Genomic DNA, 25735 nt, shown 5'->3' on the forward strand with positions numbered 1-25735 from the left:
TACAATATAAAAAAGACATTGAACTGTTGGAGAGTGTCCAAAGAAGGGTAACAAGGATGGTGAAGGGCCTTGAGGGGAAGCTGTGTGAGGAGCAGCTGAGGTCACTTGGTCTGTTCAGCCTGGAGAAGGCTGAGGGGAGACCTCATTGCAGTTACAGCTTTCTCCTAAGGAAAAGTGCAGGGGCAGACACTGATCTCTTCTCTGTGGTCATCATTGACAGGACCCAAGGGAATGCCTTGCAGTTGTGTCAAGGGGGATTTAGGTTGGATATTAGAAAAAGGTTCTTCACCCAGCAGGTGACTGGGCCCTGGAACAGTTTCCCCAGGGAAGTGGTCACAGCACCAAGCCTGATGGAGTTCAAGAAGTGTTTGGATAATGCTCTCAGGCACAGGATGTGATTCTTGAGGATGTGGCTGTACAGTGCCAGGATGTGGCTGTACAGTGCCAGGATGTGGCTGTACAGTGCCAGGATGTGGCTGTACAGAGCCGGGATTTTGACTTGATGATCCTTGAGGATCCCTTCCAACTCAGCATATTCTGTGATTCAGTGATGCTGTTAGGGATACAGTATGGATGTTTAATACAATATTTAGCTTGGATGAGGTTTACTAATCCATTGGAACTTTTATTTTCCACAAAATTCTTCTAAAAAAAGGACACCTTTCAGAAGCAAGCCTTCCACAGAGGGCATAAAATTACTTAGGAATAAGATCATTTGTTCAGTTTCTGTAGGAAGCTTCAAGCCCAAGACTAAGTTTCTTGGCTCAGCCCTTGTCTTCTTATTCTCCCAGGCCACTTGCTCATTGTCATGTCTAGTGGGAGTCAGTCTTGGGAGCCAGGACATCCAGCACAGGGAATTCTTGAAACAGTGACCTGCAAGATGCCTCTGTGGGAGGGCCTTCCTGGAACTGCAGTCACTAGAGACCTCAGGATTCATGATGTGGAGGCAGTCCAGATGGCAGGACTGCCTGGAGACACTGCAGGCTTTGTTCCCTTTCAGGTCACCAGCCAAACTGGCAGGAAACCTGGCAGGCTTTTGATAGGACTTGCCCCTCTTGCAGCCAAGTCATATATTGATCATTGCCCCGTTGTCTGTTCTGGTGTTGTGTTGTGTTTTGACCAGGAAATCTATTTTGGGACTTGAAATCCTTTCCAAAAAAGAGGTTCCTTTATACGTGAAAGTTTCCGCAAAATTTTCTGGTTTTTTTGAATTTGCATTGTACCCAAACCCTACTAGACTCCTTTTTATCCTGTTCCTAAAATGGATACCTAAATGACCATCAGCTGCAGTTCTCAATAGGGAAAGGCCAGTTTCAAAAGCTCACTTTTGAACAATCTGGAAATTAGGCAGAAAGTAATCTCTGGGTCTGCTGCTGTCTGTACAGATGTGCCTGTCTGACGTCAATATAGTGATCTTTCCTGGTGAGGCTTCTTTGTTATGCTACCTTAAATTTTCATACAAAACTAGCCCTCAATTTTCTTAATTTAACTTTCATATCTACTTTTCCCCTCCACTTTTATGTATTTATAGTGTTACACACAGGGACACACCTTTTGTTTCTAAGACTTAGCACTACTTCTACTTGAAGTTAGAGGTCAGACCTCTAGCTGTATAAACAATCTCCAAGACATGAATTTCAGGAAAGCCATAGACTTGGGTTTTTTTGTTTGTTTTCATGAGTGCTAATGAAGTTTTAAAGGTGATACAGAAGTCCAGTAACTTTGGGGTTGGCCCGAATATGAGAGTGCCAGGGACTGATATTTTTCTTTTGTGAAATTGTCTTTATAGAGGTGGCTTCTAGCCCAAAAGCAAACCATATCTGATGCTTAGTGGTACTGTGATGGTTGCTAGAATGGATGTTGGAAATAGATTTTGTTGATTGGCAGGGGGAAAAAATCACCTAACTGACATTTAACTAAAACTTGTGCTGCTGCAAAAAAAATCGTGATTGGCAACATGTTTTAAACAAATTCCAGAAAGGTCAATATTTCACAATGAAAATTTGTTTCTGGGAGCAAGTCCTTGCTATGCCCGAGAGATTAGCATTAAGACATTATAATTAGAATTTGTTTTGGCAGCTATATTTCAATCCATTCTTACTTCCTTCTTAATCTTAACCTTATGTATACTTTGTAATGAGGAATCAGGATTCTGGGTATTTTTTTTTAGCGTATTTATAGAGAATGTCTATTTATATAGACATTGTTTCTGTCTTGATCTTTATATTCCCTTTAAATAATTTCTTGCTGTCTTTTAGACCACATACTTACCAGGATCAAGAATCACTTTCTTGCCAACATAGCCAGCAAAGTTTTGAATGTACAGTCTCATAAATTAGTTTATAAACTTCTTTCTAATTGGGCAGATGGACATTACTGTTTTACTTTGTTACATGTATTTTTAGGTTTTTTCAATGGTTTGCTTGTGGGCATCCTAAAATCTCTGCAGTACTTCTTTAACTGTAACTGAGCATATTCCTCTTGGATTTATTTTTAATTACAATTTTCTGAGCAGCATAGTAGCATGGAAGAGCTTCTGCTGCAGATTTTCCTGTCAGACATAAAGAAAAGCATGTGACATGTGCCTTGGAAAACTGACCAAATGCTGTAAATTCCCTCTGTGCTGTTTCTACTCATATCTTTATTGCCCTTGAGCTCAGGAGAACATCCTTCTCTGAGCCCACCTGCCAACAGCTTCACTGTGCTAAGACAGTTTTGGGTGGTCTTGGTGAAGTAACCTTCAGAGCACCCTTCCAGAAATACTTAAACCTAGTGCAGCAGCTCTTACTGATTTGGCAAGTCTCAGGCTTTGAAGAGCAAAAGCACACTCCTAGTCTCTGTTCCATTTTCCTTCTTGTGGTACTTGTATTTCAGATTTTAGCAGCATCAGTCTCCCTCTGTCCTAGGAATGGATTTCCTCTTCCAGACTCTGCTAGTGCTATTTCATTTGCCAGGTTTGCCTGGTGCACAGGACCCCAGAACTGAAGAAAGGCTATGGCTTAGGGCAGGTACCAGAAGGCAAAATACATTTGTCACAGCTACCATCACCAATCACCACAGAGTCCAGGGCACACATTTTCATTTTCTTGATAAAATGAAGACTTTGTTCTTCCTTTTGAGATTACAATACCTTTGGGAACACATTTTCTATCATTTAACACAATAATTTCTATCTCCCTCACTGAGATAATGTTACTGGTCAGGAAAGGTGACGGTAAAGGACTTGAGGAAAACAGTACTAAATGCCACTGCAAGATGACATCCAGACAGCAACCAAGTCAGTAACCAAACTCATCACCCTGTCTTGCATCCTGGGTGTAAAACAATTTTAGGTGTCATTTGCAGAAAGGTGGTCTGGAAAGGTGATTTTGCAATGTGTTTCAGGTGGCTGTCACCTGTACCAAGGATACCAAGTGGAAGAGTGTAACTGCTGTGGATACACATAATCTGTTCCATGAAGCGTGAAGGTTGTGTCCTGTGCAGATCTGGAGAGCAAATTGTACATCTAACCCCATGGATCTCTATTGTCTCAGACCAAGAGTGGGTTCTCCATCTCAGGAACCTTTTGTCTACCTACTTAGATACCAGTTTCCCAATCCAAGTTGTGTCTTTCCCAAAACCCTTTAGTCCTGTGTTAGATCTCAGCACCCTGATCTTAACATAGCTTTTAATTTTATCCCTATGACATTTTAATTTTATCCCATATCCCTAATGACAGTATCTGTGCTTGCTAGGCTTGCATAACGTATTAGGAGTGGAACTGTCTTCAGTAAGACATTTGAGAAACCTTGCACTGGATCTAACACCCACTAGTCAGTGGAAACATTTTCATGACGCTTTACTTGACACTGACGCAGACATTTAGTAATTATGTTTTAAAACAAAATGTCTATTTAAAAATTCAATAAGCCACAAGGTTATGTTGTAGGAGTTGCTGTTTGTTTTACCAAAAAGTTAAATGTTTTCACTTGAAGACCAATTATCTAATATAATATGTACACTACACAGCTGGTGTCCTGGTGATATCTCTGTCCTTCTGATTACACAGCCTGACCTTGCTCCCCTCACAAGCCCAGATCTCTCATTATATCTGTGGGAATTTCACACTAGAGACTGAACACAATAAGGCCATTCTTGAATATACATTCCATTGTAGTCTTGGGCTGTAAAAAGATTTTGATTTAAAAAAACAAGCAGATAAATAGGAAACTGTTTTTATAAGATCAAATTGTGAGGATTAATTTGATCTGTAAAACAACTTCTCAAGATTTTTTGTGTAATACAGGCTGTACCTAATCCCCTCAGCAGTACATGTTAGCATTCTTGCCTTATGTTTGCTGCTATGACTTATTGGATTTAATATTATCCTGACTCCAGTCTACTATACATAGCAATTCTAGGCATGCTTTCCAAGGTAATATACTCCAAATGAAATAATTGCCCAAGTACTTTCAGTATATGAACTTTTCTTTAAAATTATTGCTGTTATTGCATATTCTAATAAGATAATCTTACAGAGAACAAGCTAAAAACAACTCCTTCATGTTTATAAAAATGGCATCCTAAAAATTCTGAATTTAATGCTCTGAGGTAGAAAATTTTTCCCAATACACAGACCCACTACAGACAGGATTACTCAAAAGCCTTTTCTTTTGTGAAGGTATTTTCTAGTCCTTGCAGACACATCTCTTTCTCTTTAATGGCCTGATCCCAGTTCTGATGAAGTGTATTGAAAACAAGTTTTCACCCATAGGCCTTTTTCTCCTTTATTCTCAGAATTTTGTACATCTTTCTTTCCTTATGATCTCTCCTTATGCTCTCTGAGCACCATTCATGACTCTTATCAAGGGTTGCTAATAATCTCCTAGTCAGGTAGAAAAGTCTCTCTCTGATATCATTGCCTTGTCCTTCAGATTATGAACATTTCCTTTGTTCATGTGGTAATGACTTCTATCCCATCAGATAAAACATTCTTCGTCAACGCTGTAAACAACAATAATGAAAGCAAAAATTAATGAAAGAAAATTAATTTATGCATGTTTAAATATATTGACAATGTCAGACATGAGGTGAAAAGAAATAAAATGCAAATGTACTGGTTTTTATGGTGGTTTGTGTTTTTCTCCCAGTCTTTGTGAATTGAAGGGAGGTAAGCATGTGAGCAATAAGCAGGGGATGCTGAATGAAAGTGAGTTGTTTCTGGAAGGAGGTAGCTTCAGCTCTTATGTTTAAGAACATACAAAGCAGGCTGAGGACCCTTGAAGGGCAGAGCTGAAAGTGTCAAATAAACTGAAGCAGTGTTGCTCCAAGCTGGACTCATGTCTGGTGCTTTCTGTACAAAATGGATTATAGCAAATAATCTGAACTTCATGTTATAAAATATTTTAATTTTTACAGCAATGGGTAAAACATACCTAATATTTTAGATTTGTGGCAAATAAGTGAAAGTGGTAATCCACTGACAAAGCTGTTTGTATATTTTATAGGAACAGATCATATGTTGGACTCATAAAGTGACTTTTGAAATAGGAAATGATTTTTTAATTCATTTTAAAATAAGAATAAAGCTAGAAAATCAAGTTACACAATTTATAGGTGTTTTTTTTTTATTTCATACATAAGGGATTTTGCTTAAGAACACTTGGGTGTTTAACAAACCTGTGTGTTTTCAGAAAATTAAAGCTTCTTCAAAGCTCTTCAAGTTGTTCAGATATTCAAAGATACTTTTGAAGCTGATTGGAACCTGATTGATTTTTTTTCTGTAAATGTATAGGTGCTTATGCTTTTCATATTTTGTGCATGTCCTTGTGCTTATGATTTTCATGTTTGTGCCAAGGTTATTATGGAGTGAGATATTCCCACTGACAACATTTCTCATATTACTGCAAGTGTTCATACCTGCACCAGGAGAAGCTGTACTCAATTCACAGCAGTCTTCTCCAAGCAGAAGTAAATGACTTTTTATTGGTCTGTGTTCTTCCCTCATGGTCAAACAGATTAAAGGGCTTGAAGATGAAATAATCTGGTGCCTCATCCTTATGTGTGGTTGTTCATATGTCTCAGGTGATTTTTTATACAGCTTTTTCAGTGAAACATGAGGGACAGGATGGGCTGGCCACTGGGGTGGCTGCTCCCTTGCCCGGGTGTAGCCAGAGCAGCCACATGCAGAATCAGAGGGGAGGTTGTGGTGCTGTACTTAAGGGCAGAGATGTAAAACTCTCTGATGGAGCTCTGAATTCAACAGGCACTTGGGACATCTGGATGGGGTGGGTTGCAACACTATGTCACACTCTAAAGCCCATCAGTTTGGGAGTTCAGCTGAAGCTCTGGCAGCAAGACAACAAAATGAATCCTCCCTTCCTCTCTGGAGACTGCACACACTCGACAGCATGTGCCAGTGGTGTGGACAGGCAAGGCAGAGGGACTGTACAGGAACAACACCCAGTATCATCCCCACATCAGTAAAATTCCCCTAAATATTTACACTGTTCCTTAAGGATAGAAGAAAAAATTTCATCATACATTCTGTGGAAGATGCATGAAGAGATGTGTAAGTTTCAGAGAAGGGGTGAGAAAGATTATGTCACCAAAAGTTTCAAGATCAGTATGCTTTTCCTGTGGATCAGATTATATCCATGAAATGAAAAATACCCATCATGGTAAGAGATACATATAATAATTAAAATAATAATTTAAAATTCCACTTAAATTCAGGGTAACTACTTTTTTTTTTTCCCAGTCATGTGGCTAATACAGGAGAGAAATTTTCAGTGGATTAACAGCATCACAATTTTTTTTGGTTCACTTTTCCATTGCTTATGATTTATATATTAATTACTGTGATTACCAATATGTCTTCTATATGTAGCTCTCTATTAATTTTTTTTTTGCTTTCAGCTTCTTGAAAATAATGTCCTGTTGATAATATTTGATCCCCATAAAATTTGATTTAATTCTTCAGTACTCCTCTTGAAATTTCCATATATTTTAACACCATTTTCATGTAAAACTTTGATGTCAGTTATTTGTTTGGCAAAGCAAACCCTTGATATGTAAATCTTATTTGTGAACCATCTGTTCTTCATCTCTCAGGTATAGTTAAATCATAGATCATCTGAAAAAAACTAAGGTTTCCTTACCTAGTTTATCAACAGAGAAGCTGCAAGGCCAGAGAGAGTCTTTTCTGCCTTTCAAAACTTCAGTATTGTCATAGTTAAATTGTCTTCCTTGATGGGTTATTATTCCTTTCAGATGTAGATCTAAACAGAAACTGAAAGGAATATAGTCTAGCTCCCACACTGATTTTCTTCTTGAATACTTCATACTCTATAAAAATGAACACTGATGTTCTTTGTGGTGTTCCTACAGGGAAATAAGTACAATTGGGTCATCCAAGAGCAGTAGATGGACCATGACATTACCTATTCAAACAGTAGCCTGTGTGTATTTGCCAGCAAATCCTCTCTACACAACAAACCTACTGTTTGAGCAAGTTACACAAGAGATTCTGTCCTCAGGTTTTGTTTAAGAGTTTCCTTGTAATTTATGTGTATGAATATTTATAAAAAGGCCCAAAGAGATACAGGAAATGTGCTGTAGACATGCTCATTTTTAGAAGAGTATGTTATTAACTTAACATTGTAATCTGCAGGAATATTCCATGAATATTCCATGAATGACCTTGGTACATAGCCACACAGTGAGCAGCCAAAACAGCTAAGCATAAGCTCCTTACCAGGGAGGAACTGCCTCCTTCTTTGGCTAAGAGGGATACTAGGATGAAAATAAAACTAAAAACTCAGTGACATCAAACCACTGAAATATCAGAGTGCAGGCATCAAGGTCAGGGATTCTGGAAGACTTTAAGAGTGAAAATGAAGTGGAAAATGAAGCTTGGACAAGAAAATGCTAACATGTGAGGCAATATCATGCAAAGTCAAAGACTTTGTCTCAGGCTAATGCATGTCAAAACAGGATTTTCTTCACCTTACTGCTGTCAAATATCTGGTCTCTCTCCCAGATTTTCACTAGAGAGAAAAAAAATTCAATCAGGATAGAAACTGCTGCTGCAGCTCCTCAGCTGTTGCACTGCTGTGCTCTCCAGCTCTGATCTCATTTCAGTCAGGCACAGCTCTGCCCCTCCTTATCCACCAAGGCTTTTTGCAGTCACTCAGGTTTGCCTGTTCCTATGTTCCAGCCTCCCACTGCCCTAGGAGGTGTCTGGTAGGGACAGGAGTCTGCTCCTCTGTCTTTCAGCAAGATTCCCATCAAATATCATTGTCAAGGACTGATAAGATACCACCAGTCTGCAAAACACAGAGCTGCACTGTGAGCCATGGGCCTGCAGACCTCAGTTGTACCTCTCTGCCTGCCCTCCCTGTGCTGCTGCTGTGTTAGGTGTGCCTGTGTGTGGGCTGAGCCAGCACCTGGGGGCTGCTGTGTCTGACATTGCAGTCCTGAGGCAGCCCTCCCAGATGGTGTCACAGGGGTGGCCAACTGGAGCTGGACTGATGGATGTGCTTGTGAGAGCCCTACAGCTGACAGCAGCTGCTCACCCTTCTCTCTGGTTTCTCTACCCTTGATGTGTTTGGAGCAGCTGGTGGCAGGGCAGAGCGAGCAGCTGTGGATTTTCCTTTCTCTTCCATTGTGACTGACTGAGGGCATCCTCACCACAAGGACTGGAAGCAGTGCACCTTGAGTGCCCTCTCATTTCCTTGCCTTCAGTTCTCTGATAGCCATCCTCATTGCTGCCAGCATTCTCCTCTATTACCGTTTCTTGGTATCCTGCTGATAAAAGAGGAAAAAAGAACTGTCGACTCCCCAGGACATGATTGTATGAAAAGAAGCCAGAGGAGTACAATACAAACTGCCTCAAATCAGAGAACAGCTAAAACCCCCAACAGTGGTTGTTTAAAAGCTGGACTTTAAAAAGCCATAACTGGGGAGGAAAGCATTTCCTTTTCTGCTCTACAGTGTGAGGAAAATCAAGAGAAAGAAAAAGGTCTATGAAGAAGGTGGTAGCTTCCAGCTGTTTATCATTGGCTCATATGTTGGAGAAGAGCAGTAGGAGCTCTATGTTTAATAGATGAGACAATCTGGGTGCACCTTGCTCCTTTCATGCACCTGTTTCAAGGAAAGCATTTTTGAACTCCTTGGTCTTTTCCCACTCACTGTTACTGTTTGCAACATGTCAGAGAGCACCTTGGGCAGCTGCAGGGCTCTCGGTTCACAGGTGGAGGATCACCAGGGAGCCAGGGGCTGCAGCTCCTCTGAGGAACAATGTGAGAACAATGTGAGGTAGCCATCGTGGCTTGTCGTGGTGTGCTTGCCTATGCTGGCAACTTAGGTGCTCTAAACAGAGATCTTGTACCTCCTGTATTAAAGTCATTATCGTGCTGACTAATGTGGAGTTCTTTGACATTGGCTAGCTACCATGGACTTGCTTTTAGTTTCAGATAATTGTAAACAGAAATACAACATGCAAAATAGGTTTTAGCTTCAAAAAAAAGAGGAAACAACAAGCAATAAAAATTAGCTATTAATTATTTTCTCAAAAAAGTTGAAATCTGAAAACCCTCATTCTTTCTATCCAGTTCATTTGCTGCAGATTTCCTGAGCTGCATTGTTAAGGACACTACTTTTTTATCTAATGTCTCAGATTGCATTCATGTAATTGCACCAGCTTTCAGGGGGTGTTTGTTTTGTTTTTGATGGAGTTTTTTGTTTGGTTGGTTTTTTGTTTTTTTTTTGGTTGGTTGATTTTTTTGTCTCTGCAGGGGTTACAGTCAGATTTATAATTCTTTGGGGTATATTCATGTCATTTATGCAGGTTGTAGTTCCTCAGCCTTCCTGAGATACGGTGTCCCTTTGCTATCTTTCATATGCCCATCAGCAGCACCTTAATGCAGTGAAGAAAATCTTCTCACCTGCCTTGTCACCCCCAGGCTCACTGTGAAATAATCTGTATCTACTGAATCATATTTTTCTATCATCCTTTATATGGATTATATTATCTCCTTAGTTAGTCTCTGAAAGACCCTCACTCTTAAGCTATGCCAGTTTTGAAGTATTCTAAATGTGGCTGTGCATTTTAGATTGAACCTTAAAAAATTGTCTATAACTCGTCTTCTGTATTTTGTATAGTATTCCTGTCCAAAGGAGAAAAAAGTCAGCAACACACAATAAAAAACTTTTACTTTTGAAAAAACATTTGAACTTTCCATCTTATTGTTGGTGTGCATGTGTGCTACGCCTTTATATCTGTTTTCATATGTTCAAAGTCCATTTTTGAAATTTGCTTCTGATGATTTGAATGCATTCTAATTCAAAACTGTCCTTAGCAAATACTCTGAATGTGTGTTACATTCAGACACTATAATTATGTTTAGCAGATGTTGATATTTTTTAGCAGATGTAATTATTTTCTCCTTAAGACATACAGAACCTAACTCAATAAATCTATGCCAACTAAATGTTTAATTTATATAGATGGAATATCCATAAGGATTTATAGTAAAAGGTGATGATCCTCTCTTGACTTTGGCCAAGGCAGTGAGAGGTTGAACTTAGATTTGGTGAAAAAAATCCCACTGATTCCTCTAGTCAAATCAGCATTACCTACTGCTATGTTGTCCTCAAATATGACAAATATGCTGGTACTGATAAGGAAAAGTGGTTTTGAAATGACAAAGACACTGAGAAATGGATAAATGCATGGTCTCCAGTTAACACCAACTGTAACAGGAGCATTTGGGAGATGTTAAGCAAATTAGTCTTGGTGTGCTATGCATAATTGCTAATTATTTTTTCCAAGATAGCTCATTTATGTCATTTTCCAATAATCTTAGGTCATTCGCTTTTAAGTGTTTCACTTTGCATCCTTTGAAGGCGGTGACAGAACCCCTGCTGGTTTTGAGGTCAAAGTCTAAGAATCAAAGAGTGGTTTATAGTCAACACCAACTTGTGTGGCTTTCTCTTCTAAGAATTTACAGCCTAGAAATAGCAATCCATGCAGATTTCAGCATAAGGTGTTTTGGCTAATGGGTGAAGGAAATGATTTCTTGTGCAGTTTTGCCCTCTGCCAGGATGGCAAGGTAGTGAATGCTTCTTTTCTTTCTGAAGGAAAACTCTGCTATAAATTAAAGCAAAAAACCTAAACAAGAAAGCCTTATAAATTGGTTAGGATGACATGATTTACCTTGCTGGATAATTCTTTTTTATAGATGTGTTTAACCCTATTATACTTGTACATTTCTTTTTCTTACCTTCTCAAGTGTCTTTTTCTGTTTGAAATTAAAGGTAATTACTACTGTATTTTCAAGAAAACAAAATTAAAATAATAACTACTTTTGTAATGCAGTGTTTAATTAAAAGAGTAAGTTCATTTGAGAGCAAAGAAATAAATCTTCTTGTTATGAACAGCCAGCCATTGGAGAAAAAAGTGAATGTACTCTAAGAATAAGTTCCACAGGTTTTCAGATCACGGGGAATGAAATATAAAAAGTATATATTATTATAAAATAGGAAAACAGTGTTTCAGCTATCTGAATTTTAACAAAGTTCAGCTCAAAATGTGCTGATGGTTATTGATGCTCTAGGGGTATGTGCAGTAACTGTACAAAGGTGCCTTACTCTTTACTGGGTCATGTGTAAACCAGCTGTTTGCTGACTTGATGGCTTTTGCCTTTATTATTTGTGTTTGTACAAAACACAGAGATCTAAACTGAGTATTTCATTTTTTTCTGTTTGAAGGAACTGATTATCAAGCATCTTGTGTTTATTGATTAATCCTTAGTGCTCTTCACATCATTCTTAACCTGTGTTTGGGGAATCCTCCCTTTTACTGTTCTTGATCACTGGCGTCTCAGCTGTGACCTGTCCACTGCTCACAGGGAAGAAGTTCTTTTCCACTATCTTTCTGACTGCCTTTGTTTGTAACTTGCCTCACTGAATGCCCTTTTTTTTGACCTCAGATAATGTAATTAAAATCATATAGATTTACTTCTTTCTCACTGTTGCTTGGACATCTATAAATCAGTGCCTTTAGCAGTCATCTTACTATACCTCTGTTTCCTTGCTTCTTCATATATTTTTCTTATTTCCCCTTTCTTTCCAAAGCGACTGCCGAGTTCTTGTTAACTTCTTCTCCATTCTTTGCTAGTTTGAGAATATGTAGTTCTATTATGTTCAAGCAGAGTGCAGTAGATTCTTCATCTCTCACTGGTTCAGAGTACAGTAAATCCTGCATGCCTCTCTTGTTCAGTGAGCTTATGGACTTCTCCATATCATTTTCAAGCAATATCATGTTATCCTATGTCATGTCAAAAGTTCTTACTATCTTACCCTTTGATTTGATTATTGTTCTTATCAAGTTGGACTCTCACCTGGTCTTTGTGGTCAGGATGATGAATTCTTTACATGTTGACATAGACAAAGAAAAAAAAGAGGAAATAAGTAAATATGTGCATTAGAAACTGAAGAAGGTGCAGAAGCAGAGACCACCCAGCTGCATGTTGTTACACTGTGCACATACAGTCAATTTAATAAAAGTTATGTGGAGTTTTCTGCACCTTATACCCCTTCTCTCCCATTTTCTCTGTGCTACATAAGAAAAAACTGTAAGCCAAATATGCATTAACAACCAATGCTGAGTTACAGTAAGAATGAAGTGCAGAAAGGCTGGGGAAAAGAAGTGGTATGATTCTGGTCTTGGTCTACAGCACGTGGTACAGCATATGGTACCTGTGGTTTTGTTTTGGTAGGTTTTTGGAATGACACAGTTGACAAATTTAAAGTACTATCACTTCAGCACCCCTTACAAATCTTCAACATCAATTCTTTTTTTTCCCTTTGGGACACTGAGTATTAGAGTAATTTCTAAAATTTTTGAAATTGCCTGCCCGTCCTCTGTTCTGTCCTACAGTCCCAGAAGAGTCTTATTCTATCACTTTAGCTTTTGCAGCTGTCCAAGTTAATTTTTTCCTAAATTACAAATACCTTCTATCTTGAGGACTCCTTATGCTGTCCTTTCAGGTTTTCCCTAATTATACTTCAAGATTTATGTTGTAGTAACATTTGCTCTGATAAAGGTTACACAATTTCTCTGGTCTACTTTTGACTTTTTATGTATCTGATAGTATTGTAATTATTTGTCTCCTGGTTTTAAAATTCTCAAATCAATTAGAAAAGAAAAAAGTTAGGGATACAATACAGGGTCATCACATTTGCTAATTATCAAGAGGGTAGCAGTACATTTTTCATGTTGCATTGAATTAGTCTTCTTGCCTATTTCTTTCTCAAATATTCTAAACTTAAAAAACATCTATCTGACCATGTAATAACTTTTTACATGGAAATTCAGGGATTTTTTTCATTTTTTTGTCTTGGCATTGAGATGGCTGTCATGTTTTTCTGCTTATCATTTTCTCATGTCTTGGTGGTGTCTTTTCAGTCTCGTAAGGGGCTTTGCATGTAAAGTGGCAGCAGTTTTTTTCTGTAGCAGTCTTTCATCAAATCTATTGACAAATCTAATTTAAAAAAGCATATTCACACATTGTAATGAAGAAGTTAATTATCGAGTCAGTACTGGTGCCAAACAAGCCTAATCATATATGAGACTATTGGGATTTCTTCTTGTATTTGGCCTTGTTATTGCCCCTGTTCTAGGCTCTCCCACAGCAAGTGAGAGCTCCTTCATCTCATCCAGTTAAGGGACTGCTAGACAGACCTACTATCAGCCTGAAAAAAGAGTCATTTTGGGTGTGGCAGGAAGAGAGTAATACTCTCAAATGGTTTCTACTGGTAATTTTGCAAACTTCATCAGTTGTGGGTGATAATATTCTGTGATCTTAACCTCCTGTTTTCAATACATTAAAGAATAGTTACAGATTAGTCCACCCGTATACATTCAGTTGCAAAAGTACATGGGTAAGAAGAAAAAGGATTTTTTTTCATTTTTCTCAATTTCTAGGTAGAAGAATGGGAGGAAGATTGCCAGCTTCCTGAAAAATTGATGCATTTCCAGTGAAATGGAAAAACAAGGAAAGGGTGCAAAAGTTAGAGGAAGGGAAGAGAGAGGAGAAAAATAAAATCATCTGGTCCTCTAGAGGTCAACCATGCTGAGTGATTGAGTGATTAGATTTGATTTGTTGCTGCATCTCTGTAGCAAACCTCACATCCATCTGACATGCAAGTTCATAGAAAAATTTATTTGGAGAAACTGCCGTGTTTGTTCTGCTGTGACTCATGTAGAGAAAATTAGTACAGAGTCCTTCTTGCTAAGTATCTACATCTGCTAGGGCTCATCCCTGCTTCCTGAGAAAGCATAGAGCTACCAGATGTTATCTGAAGAGTGGCTTGTTGGCAGCTGGATAGAATGGCCAAGGTTTGATTGCTAAGCAGTATCACTTGTCAAAACATATGAGCCATGTCAATGTTACTCTGCATTCCACTTTTTTTGTCTGCAGTCTTAAACCCATAAGTAGTGCAATGAAGTTATAACATCTGAAGGAATATAACAAGCTTTGCTGCACTGAGCAAAAATGGCATAAATGGGGAGCATCTGTCATGTATTTAAAACCAGTAGTCACAGTGCTTTTCTCATTATTCAAATTGCTTTTGGATAGTTCTGTGCACCTCTATCAAATCTTTCAGTTATGTGTGAATTGCAAAATACTAAGATGTCAAAATTATTAAATGTTCAATTGTTTGTGACACCAGGAGACACTGGAAGAGCAACAAGATATTTACATGACGTGAGTACAATACAGTGTGTCAGTTCTTGACAGCAAAACCTTATTTTAAAATGTTCTTGTTTGCTTGGTTGTTTTAGGAAGCACTTCATAGGTGCATTTCTAAGTCAAGGTCTGAGCCATGGAAACTGAGATCTGAAAGCAGTGTCTACTCTGAGATGGTGATCCCAGATGGGTGCTTATCCTAAGAAACAGAACTATCCTAGTGATGGTTGACCTGTTCCAGATTCTCTTTAATTAACTCTGCAATTTCATGGAATGCTGAATTTCTACAAAGAACAAAATTGGCTGTTTTTCTCTATAGGGAGAGGTGGCAAGGAATTTTTCTAGAAGAGCGAAATAGATCTTGTTTTCTGACCTTGACTCTATTTTATCTCTATTTTTGCTGAGCTGGACAAAATCAAATACATTAAGTGTTTTATCATCAGATTTATTACCAGCACAGTCTTTGTCCCCAGCTCAAAACCATTTGTGCCTTTTTGTAGACTTAAAAACTGGTGTAGTCTTTAGAGAACCACTGGAGCTGTGATTGAAAACCTGCCAATGCTGCCTTTACTTTAGAGAAACTAGGTATACAATGCCCTCAGAGCCTGTCTATGTATAATTCCATAGTTTATATGATCAGATTGTAAGGTGTTGTTTATATATTTTTTCTCTTTGAATTTTTGCTGTAGTTCAGTCAGGAGAGAATACCTAACATGGCTAATATCTCTTTCTTGTGAATAAACAAATTGTATGATTTCTTTTGTAAAATCACTGACAATGGAGTATTCCCTCCTTCATACTCATTCCAAAAAACTTTTTTTTTTCTTACACTTGAAATCTTTGTTTATGTCATGGACAACCCACCACCATGGTTTCTTCTCTGTTCTTCCTTTTCTCTCCAACCTAGCAAAAGATTGCACTGGAAATAATGTCTTTCCAGCAGGTGAAACAGATTTTGGCTTCTTATGTATTCCTGTTGTGACTCCCTTTTACCTCAAGTTTAGCTGCCCCTTCTCCTGAAGTTTCGCCCTGTCTCTGCATTTCCAGTTATCTATTCTTAATTCCCTTTGATGCTGCCCTTCAATATGTCAGAACTTCTTGCTGATAGCAATATACATTGCTTTCCACGTTTTCTTTACATTTATGCTTTCACTTGTTTTTCAAAACCCATTAATGATAATTACCCACATAATATAACTAGTTATGTTACAAAATTAAAACAAAAACAACACAGTTTTCTAAAATAAAAGGGCTGTTGAGGTTGCCATCTGCCAGGTGCCACCTCTTGAAAAGTTTGTGCCTTTTTTCCATTCAATATTCACACTTTACTTGAGTAACTGTCCATATATTTTTGGCATACAGACTCCTGGAGAATGGGAAAGGGCACAGTGCCCTGCTGCAGGTGGGTACATGCTGCTCATGGACTTGATAAGTCCAACAGTCCAGCTGCAGGGCACAGACCCAAGCTGTGGTGTAGCAGTGCAACCCTCCTTTGTCAAACAGTCACACATTCTTCCCTGATGACATGGACATGTTAGGAGAGAAGAAATCAGAGCATATAGAGAACAGCTCTGCTCCCTGTTTGTCTGATGCAAATATCAAGTCAACAGCTTGCTGCATTCAAGAATCTGTCCTGTACCTAAATGCTCTCTGTAAAGGATGTAGAATCACAGAACATTTTGGATTGAAAGGGACCTTTAAATTCACCTAATCCAACCCTCTTCTGCAATGAGCAGTGTCATCTTCAATTCGATCAGGATGCACAGAGCCCTGTCTGTCCTGACCTTGAATGTTTCCAGGGTTGGGGGTCTCATAAGGACAGAGGAGAGGGGCAGGATCACCTCTCTTGACCTGCCATACTTCTTTTGAAGCAGCCCAGTGTAGCATCCCATGAACTCTCTTCCCTTAGTCAATCCTCAAGCCCTCAGCCCTTGGAAACATCAGTAACTACTCACCATAGAGTTAGCCCTCGCAGGGGAAAACCAGACTCCCCCATGGACTTGTGTCACAGCTTCCTTTGGTTTCTCCTTCCCCTGTCCCCTGTCACTGGCTTGGCATCCCTGGTGCCACCCCCCTTCCCTGGAGGCCAGGTCCCCCTGCCCAGCCCTTAGCTCTGCCCCCCACCCTTCCCCTTCTCAAGCTGCCTGCTCCACCTGGCTCCTCCTCTTTCTAGCCAGGTTACCTTTCAGCTACTGTGTTGCTCCGCTGGAATAAAACCTTGCAAAAGAGCCTTTCTTGCCTCTGTCGCTGAGCCAGTTGTGGTGAGTGTTGAGTGGAGGTTGGACTGCATTGCCTGAATGTTCACTCAGCTTGCTTTTCGACAGGAGAGGTTTGTTGGGGACAAGAGATAGGCAGCAGCTCCTACCCTCCTAACACCTGCACTTCAGCCCAGGATGCAGTTGGCTTTCTGGGGTGCAAGCACATGTTGCTGGCCCATGTCTAGCTTTTCATGAGTAACTCCCAGTCCTTCTCCACAGGGCTGCTCCCAGTCCCTTCATCCCTCAGACTGTATTGATACTAAGGGCTGCCTCAATGTAGGTGCAGGATCCTGAGCTTAGCATTGTTGAATTCTCTCTCTCATTCCTTGCAGGATGGAGGATGTAGTCTAGCCTGTCACATAAATTCTACCAAGTTCCACCATCCTAAATTTTTACTATGGCAATTCAATATATAATCACATACATTACAAACTAAAATGAGACAGATCCAAATACTTTTTCTTCACATTCTGTTCAAGCCAAAATCAGGTACTTTTTCTTCCTTTCATGTCTGTCAGGTGAAAAGCATCCTTTGTCCATTTCTCTCACTCACCATTGTTAACCAAGGTGCTCCTGGCTTTAACCAGTGTGGGATGGTGAAGTGTGATGTTATTAGACATGGCAGCCTGTTTGCCTGACAGTGCCACCAGAGATGAACCTGTCAGGAATGTCTCCACCAAAAAGTATTGCTCAAAGGCCTTTTTGTCAGATTACTTGACACTTGCTCATGAACTATGACTAACATTGCCTCTTAAAACACTCTGTATGTTTATTTTATAAGCCATATGGCCCAAACCGGGCTTGTGTTGTATAGGTGTGAAAAACAGTCTGAATAGATTTAATTACTTTGGACTTCTGAGCTTTACAGCAAAAAAAGTTTCCATGGTAATGTAATTACTGTATTCTGTTTTATATAGTTTATCCCTATGTCCCCCTGGTTATTTCTTGATTTTTTTTCATTTTCTTGTGGAAAACTACGTTTTCAGGGAGAAAACCAAAACACCTAAATAATTAGTTCTGCAAAAGAATTGCTGTGCATATTTAACTTAAAACCAGATGTGAAATATGTGGCTATTAGGAGCTGAGAGATTTCACCTAAGGGTTTTGCTAATGGATCACTGGAAGCCTGTGAATATATATCTTTCTGCTCTTGTGGGAACTTTGCAGAATAGTTAATAGAATCTGAATTAGTGATCCTCACTAATTAGTTAGACCCTTTTTCCTTTGGAGTCCTTTTAACACTTTGTAGCTGTTAACATGTTATGTTGACAAAATAGTAGGTGAGAATCCTTTCAGATGATAAAAAGATTTAAATATGGTTGGGCTATCAGTTTTCCTTTACAAGAGCTCTCACTCAGTGAAGTGTTGGCTGTGGCAAGCATGATGCATGGTAAGCAAATGGAGGTCTTCACTGAGTACAATTTTCTTAAATTATTTTTTGATACTATAAAAATATTTTACTGCAGTTCAGCTGTAGGTTTCTCACAGAAGTAGTAGCCAAATTCATGGATAACTGTTCCTGGCAAAGTAATGCAGAAATTGTTCTCAGAGGATGCTGCAGCCTGGGTGTTTAAAATACAATGCAGGTCTGCCTTTTGTGTGCCCTTAATCTGAAACCGGGTAATGCGTCAGTGTACATTGACTTGTTATTCTACAGTGTGATAAATAATTGTATGGACTTGTTCCTAGTGATGCATTTTCTTAGGCTTTTCTCTTACAATCAGTAATTTAAATGTCATTAGAGAACATGCGCATAATCATGATACAAACCATGCAGAGCTTGCAGGTTTTGTCTCCTGACATAAATATTCCATCTGTGAAAAAGATGCATTGCAATACAAAGAAATGATAGAGCAGGAACATACCAAGAAATGTACACACAAGCATGTTTTTAGCTCAATGTGAATTAATCCATGCATAAACCATGAGACTCTGAAGATGGCTGTAAGCTCTATCCTGATTTTTTACCTTATAATATACTGAAAAATTATCTGTGATGCTAAAAGATGGTTATTCTTGGAAACCTATATCAATTTCCTATTCACACAGCAACTGGTGGCAACTAAAAATAATCCTGGTTTAGTACTAGCTAAAAATCTGGTCGCATTTGGCACACGAACAACATGCACAAATAAAATTTAAGATCCCCTGTTCTGCTATTTCATTCGAGCCCACTCATCAAGCTTAGTTTGCTGCCATTTGAAAGCTATTGAAAAGCCATTAACTGGCAGGACTGTGAAAGCCGCAGTGCAGCAGCACACCTCAGTGCTGGAAGAATGTGGCTGCAAGTGCACACCAATTAAATCTTTCTATTCCTGGGGATGTGGGATTAGGAGCGCTGTCAATCAATTGTGCTACAATAGCACGTGCAGCAGTCATGGTTCAAGACGCACAGAGGTTTATCGTAACTCCGGCAGCCGGGTGAGGGTGACTTGGAAGCCTCTGCAAGATCCTGGAACAGAAACTGTGCTGAATAATGTATTCTGAGGTGTACTGGATACCTGAGGAAGGGCTTTAAATAATGCATTTTCTGGGCATGACAGTTGTAGCAGAAGAGAATGCTGAAACCTGTAGCGAGACTACAGCCTGAGATGAAAGAATGTCTCATTACCATTTTATCAAATGCTGTAAGTAACAAAATGGTTATTTTGCTTTTAAAACTATCTTTATTTTCTGAGGTGTGTCTTTTCATTACATATGCAAAAAGTCGAATGCAGATGCTGCATGATGTCAACATAGTAGTGGGGAAGGGGAGTTGTTACTTTGCATGTGAATATACAGGCAGAGCTCAGTGTTTCTTTCTCTCCTCTGTTCAGAGATAAGTTCATTGTGTGTAAAATAATGCTCTCATTCTGAACTTCGTAATGATCAGCTTTTAAAACTTTTGTTTAAATTAATCACCAAAGAATGTAATGTCCGAAAAGAAGAAACGTCATTGACAGCATTATGTTAAGGACGCCTTTAAGGACAACCTTGGAACATGGCTCTCACACTTTGCAAGGATATACAAATGAGAATAGCTTTATAATTGCAAACCCAGCTCATCATCTACTGTAGATCAAATGCTTGTATCCCCTCCTTGTCAGAATATTTAGCTATTTGGTGTGACAGACTTAAAAAAATAACAATGAACCTTTAACCTTGAATCATGCAAGCTTGCCTCCTTAAAGACATCCTGAAATTGGGATCTATGCTAAATGTATTTGATTCATTTCAGAGGAAATTCCTAACAGCTTTTTTTTTTTTTTTTCAAGGTTGCTTGTCCTCCTAGCTGCACATTTATCAGTCTTATAGGATTTGCCTTTGAAAGCATCCAAGGTCTGAGTGGAAATTGCAGGGTTTACACCAGAGAAATTAATTGTTCTTTAAATACTTGTTTTGGACAGCCAGCAGTAGCTCAATAGCCATAGATATTTTTTACTGAAGGACTTAGAAAACTTCAGACTTTAGTTATTATGACAGAGTTTTTACATGTCAAATAGCAGACTGCTGTAAAAGGTTTTTCTCTCTAGATCATGGTTTTTGATGACTTAAGTGTACCAAGGACACTTTGAAACTATTTTTAAAACACTGTGTTATAGTTAATAAACAAGTAATGTGGTTCTTTGCTGTCTTAATATGAAATTAAGGTGCCCTGGAAGTATTTTAGTAATTCAATTAAAAATTATTTATATGGGTTTTCTCTTGTCTGCATTCAATGGGACTGGTGTATGGACTGCTTTTAATACCAGTGGGAGCTACAAGTCCCTGTTCATGCAGAGAAGCAGAGATTAGTTTGACTGCACAGTTTTAGAGGTGCATTCTAGGAATAAATCTTTGAGCTTGTACTGAGATTTGATAAATGCAAATGAGGAATTTGCAATATGACTATCTTGAAGATGTCAAAAAAGTATTGTTTGGTTTTTATTCACTTTAAAATAACTCTTACAGTGAAATTGTTGCAAATCTACATAGGCATGTGAAAGTCAATAGCATATTAAATAAGTAACTCTTCAGTGAAACTATAGGAAAGATATCAGGATGACCCTGAGGTTCTTCTGTTAAAAGGAAGCAAATGATGACTAATTGGGATGTTCATTGCATTGATTGCAGAGATGAAGGGCTAAAACACAGCAGAGGGAAAGGTGAATGCACAGCATCAATTTTGTCAATAATATTTGTTTCCTGTTTTTCAGATTTGGAGTTTTGATTAGTGAATTCTGAGTAGATTGGGGTGGTTTACCACATAGCTCTTTTCTTTCCAAGCAGTGTCCTTTAGGAGACAACGGATGCTGGCTGGAGCCTGACAGGAGTTTTTTTCACTGCCCGTGCTTCTCAGAATTGGCAGAAGTGCTTCCATTTCCACCTGTAATTAGTGAAGGAGAAGCACTTCCTCTGCAATGCTCCCCTGAGCGTTATTATCTGACTTCACATGCCAATATGTTGCAGATATTTGTGTTTGGCAGACAGCTGGGACCAAAGATGGGCCAGGGCTGCGTGCGCAGTTGCAGCACCAGCAGTGCTCTGAGATGTGCTGAGAGCAGCTGAATCTCACAGTGCTTGGAACGTGACTCTTCACACCCCACTTTGCTTTAAACTCATTTCACCAATGATTTCTGTGTCAGAAAGAAAATACACTGATCCAGAGGAAGCATGGTGGCAGAGCACTGTCTCTTGTACTACTTTGGGTAGAGAGGAAATGTCTAAAAGGCACAAATTAATGACACTTAAAAGCTGGTATTTTATGAACTACAGTGCAATGTACCTGGCTTTTGCATATGTTTGCATCTTGGTTTTTTTTAATCTTTGCAGAAGTTGGGTGTGGGAATCTGATCTGAGAAGGGCTATAGCTATTCTCCAATGATGTTAGTACAATTTTAATAATATTCTTTCATTTTTTCATGGCATTGCTCCCATTCGAAGGCTGTGAAAATCAGATATACTTCACTACATTAGTCACCATCTAGTCACAAGCATTTTCTGTCTGGAAAGCTCCAGCTTTGAAAGCTCTTCAGTTCACCACAGACTCATAAAATCATTAATGTTGGAAAAGACCTCTAAGATCATGGAGTCCAGCCATTATACTAGCACTGCCATATCCACCACTAAACCACAGCCCCAAGCACCATATCTACGTGTTTTTTGAACAGTTCCAGGGATTGCAATTTGACCAATTCTGTGGGCAGACTGTTCCAGTGTTGGCCACACTTTCAGTGAAGTAATTTTTTCCTAATAGCCAATCTAAACCTCCTCTGGGATAACTTGAGGCCATTTCTTCTTGTCCGATCTCTGGTTACCTGGGAGAGGAGACTCATTTAAGACAATTGCAGAGAGTGATAAGGTGTCCCCTGGGCATCCTTTTCTCCAAGTTAGATATCCCCAGCTCCCTCAGCTGATCCTCGTAACACTTGTGCTCCTGACCCTTCTCCAGCTCTGTCGCCGTTCTCTGGATACTCCCTCCTGCACTGAGCAGGGGTAGCTGTGTGGTCAAACCAGATTTTCTGGGGCCATGCCCAGTGAGGTCTTTCATCCCAGTAACACTCTGGAAGTGTGCCTGCTGCAGCCATCATGTTGTCTTTAGCTGGCACCTGCAGCATTTAACACTAAGCTGAATGAGTGTCTGCCTGCTGGAGCAGCTCATGTTGTCACTACTCGTGCCCATCTCCTTTTTGCAGCCAAGTATTGCTGCTGCTCAGAGCTGTCCCTGTCGGTGCTGGTAGCTTATCATTGGCAATCTGTGAGTGCGAATATTTAGAAAAGAGAGCAGTGGTTTGTAGGAGAGTATCACATGTTATCTGCCAGCTGCAGGGTACCATTTTGTCTTGATGATTTGTGTGACAGACTGTACAAATGAATGTAATTTTGCAAATTAGGCAGCACCTTGCTACTGTCTTCTGTCCCTTTCATATCTAGTTATGATATAAATATCATCATTTACATGTTATGGCAGTGGTTTTCTACCTTTGCCCTGGACTTCCTCTGAGGGATCTGCAAAGGGAACTAAGAAAAACAGTACTTTAGCAAGGAGGCTTAAGTTTGTTACTCCAGAGTCTGATTTCCACTGCAAATGCTGTAGAGGTGCATAAGTGCAAGCAGAATAAAAACCTTGCTAGAAGGAGTTACAGTCATGCCTGGTGGAAGTCCAAGCCAAGTGAATTTATCCAAATATTAGGGTCATAAAACTGAACATCAGCTTCTACTTCTTTCTGTTTTATCTGTTTCCAATTTCTTTAAATCCTTTGTATGAATTAAAACAGACTGAATTGTGCTATGTGGCAGACCAATACCTACAGTGATCTGGAATGGAAATACTAATTAGATGTTTATTGATAAATGTAATTCAGGATTTGAAACAAGATAGAAAATAAACATAATAATTTTCTTCAAAATCTATCCCTTATTACCTTCAGGACCTGATTACATGGCAAGGGTTATCCATGAAGTGGTAGCTCTATCTGAACCTTATGGAGCTTGGACAGGGTGGGGGAAAGATGTGATATGATACATTAGTTTCAGTTTTCAGAGGATGGAGACTTGAACTTGATTCTCCTATGAATGAAGAAGTAATACTGGGGGTGAAACCTGATACCTTCATATCAGCTTTCTTACAGTGAGACAGCCTGTGAAACTTTGATCTGTGCCTCAGTAGAGTGAGTTACTGTTTAGACCAAACAAGATAAAAGGAGCCTGAAAAGAAGAATTGGAGATCTATAGTCAGTCTGTGACACTGGAACCCTTTACCTCTGTGGCAGCATGTGCAGGATGTGTGATGACCCAAGTAACAGTGACACATAGGTGTGTTCTGTCACACTGGATGGTTATAGGTGTGTTCTGTCACACTGGATGGTTGGTGACATAAGAGAACTAGAAAAAATTTTTGAAGTGTTTTCTCCTTCCCATGAGCAGGATTTCTTCTATACCAGGGTTAGGCAGGAGGTGGTAATAATTTATTTATTGTATATTCTGGTGTCGCAGAGAATTCTCACATCTTCTTGGGCATGTCTTCTGCCTCCGATGAGGAGCTCAAGGGAAAAAATAGCAAAAATATGGAGGTGGTGGAAATGAGAGCTGTAAACAGAAGCAGGATGTCTGTGACAGTCCTTATTCAACACCTATCCCATTTATCTACATTGATAGTTCATGATAGTGTCTTCTAACTCTTGTGTCATGGTTTATTTCTGCAATAACAGAGCTAAGTACTCCATGGCTGCAGGGGGAAATTCTTTTTCCTTGTGCATGCTTATAACACTGTGACCTGTGGCATGAGGTTAAGATTGTTACTGAAATGAGATGCTTAGCATGGCTGAGTGATTCTGCCTGCTGGAAATGAAACTGGGAGGCAGAGTCAGGAGTCATCTGCCCTGGAAATCCTGAGAGAGCAGGAGGAGTGGCTCTCTGAAATGAACCACTGCTTGGGAGTTTTAAGGTCTGTGAAGGCACATAAAGCAAGTCTGGGGGAGTAAAGAGATTTTGATGAAAGGTATTTGTTTGAGAAGCTTTTACTGTAAAAATGTATCAGAGAATGCTAATGCAATACACGATATTTTGCATTCCATTTTGACAGACTGAATGTGTCTGATATATCAGTGATATATAAAAAAGTGCAAACTTTTTTTAAAAAGTTATATGATAATTCAGGTGTCATGAAAGATATCTAAAAAACTAGGTTTTTAATTATTCAGTTGAGAACAAAAGTTCTATCTTACTAACCTTTATACAAATAGAGCCACAGCTAGAATATTTTTTGCTTCTATTATGCTTTTTAGCTCCATGTCTCTCACTGTCATCACAGGATAAGTGCAGGCCAACAGGAAACTAGGATATTATTTACCACCTATGAATGCCAGTATGTCTTTACCAGTTAGATGTTTCTCTATTTTTATTCTCCAGTTCCTGAGTTCATGTGACAATGACAGAGATGCAACATGATTTTTTTTAATTTTAACTATTTTTTTACCTAATCTAAATATTTACAAGCTTTAAATTCATGACACTGGGTGCAAGGAAAGAGATAAAAAAATAAATATTTATATCAATAGGTAGACATAGGAAGTTATACTTAGAAAAATGTATTTTGAGCTGTCAATAAGCCAATTAGCTTGGCACATTTGTAGTAGTAGTCTAATAATTTGCTAAGTGGGTTTCCAGTAAATAAAACTTACCTCACAGTAGCAACTTTCCCAACCACATAGAATAGCAATTAATAATTTTATTAAGATGCATTTTTATATTTAATTTATATTAAATTTGGAAAAATACCCTTTGAAATAATAGCAAAAGGAGCATTATTAACTTGGAAAACTAAAGACTATAACATTTCCAACTTTGCATTCAACTAAGAATAGATTCTATTTGTAGTAGTTTAGTGGAAATCACAGTCATCCATCAATTATTTTTTGTCATTATTTTGTTTACTACTCTAAAAATCTGTCAGGAAAGAGAAGAATCAGCACTTTCTGTGAAAAACGAAATTCCTTATGATTTTGGTATTTGGAGAGCTTTTTTCTTCTAGTTATTATGCAAACAGCAAAGAAAGCTATCCACCCTAAAAGTCAGATGAAAGAAGATTATAAAGGTCAAAGTACCATATTTTCTCACCATATTGGCACAGCATGTGTGAAGCTTCAGACTCTGATATTACATTTTTTGAGAAGATTGCTGCAGGAACAAAGCAGAAAAACACCCCACACCAATAACACAACCCTCCCAACCTCTTTATTTCCATTTATGAAATTATGGCAATATAGCCACTTTTCAATCCTG

The 25735-nt window shown here is 38.9% G+C and overlaps 1 protein-coding gene across 4 annotated transcripts in view; it reads left to right on the top strand.

The window, feature by feature from the left end:
- Positions 1-25735, top strand: part of MYO16 (myosin XVI) — a 357627-nt gene that overhangs the window by 53095 nt on the left and 278797 nt on the right. Inside the window, exon 1 of one of the 4 annotated variants that reach the window (XM_054654930.2) lies at positions 19186-19620. The exons of the other annotated variants lie outside the window; for them this stretch is intronic. Within the exon in view, the coding sequence (XP_054510905.2) occupies positions 19593-19620 (28 nt within the window). The 5' untranslated portion in view covers positions 19186-19592. Of the gene's footprint in view, positions 1-19185; positions 19621-25735 lie in introns of those variants that run through there. 4 annotated transcript variants of the gene reach the window in all.

Source organism: Agelaius phoeniceus, chromosome 2 (assembly GCF_051311805.1).
Source record: "Agelaius phoeniceus isolate bAgePho1 chromosome 2, bAgePho1.hap1, whole genome shotgun sequence".
NCBI classification, from domain to species: Eukaryota; Metazoa; Chordata; class Aves; order Passeriformes; family Icteridae; genus Agelaius; species Agelaius phoeniceus.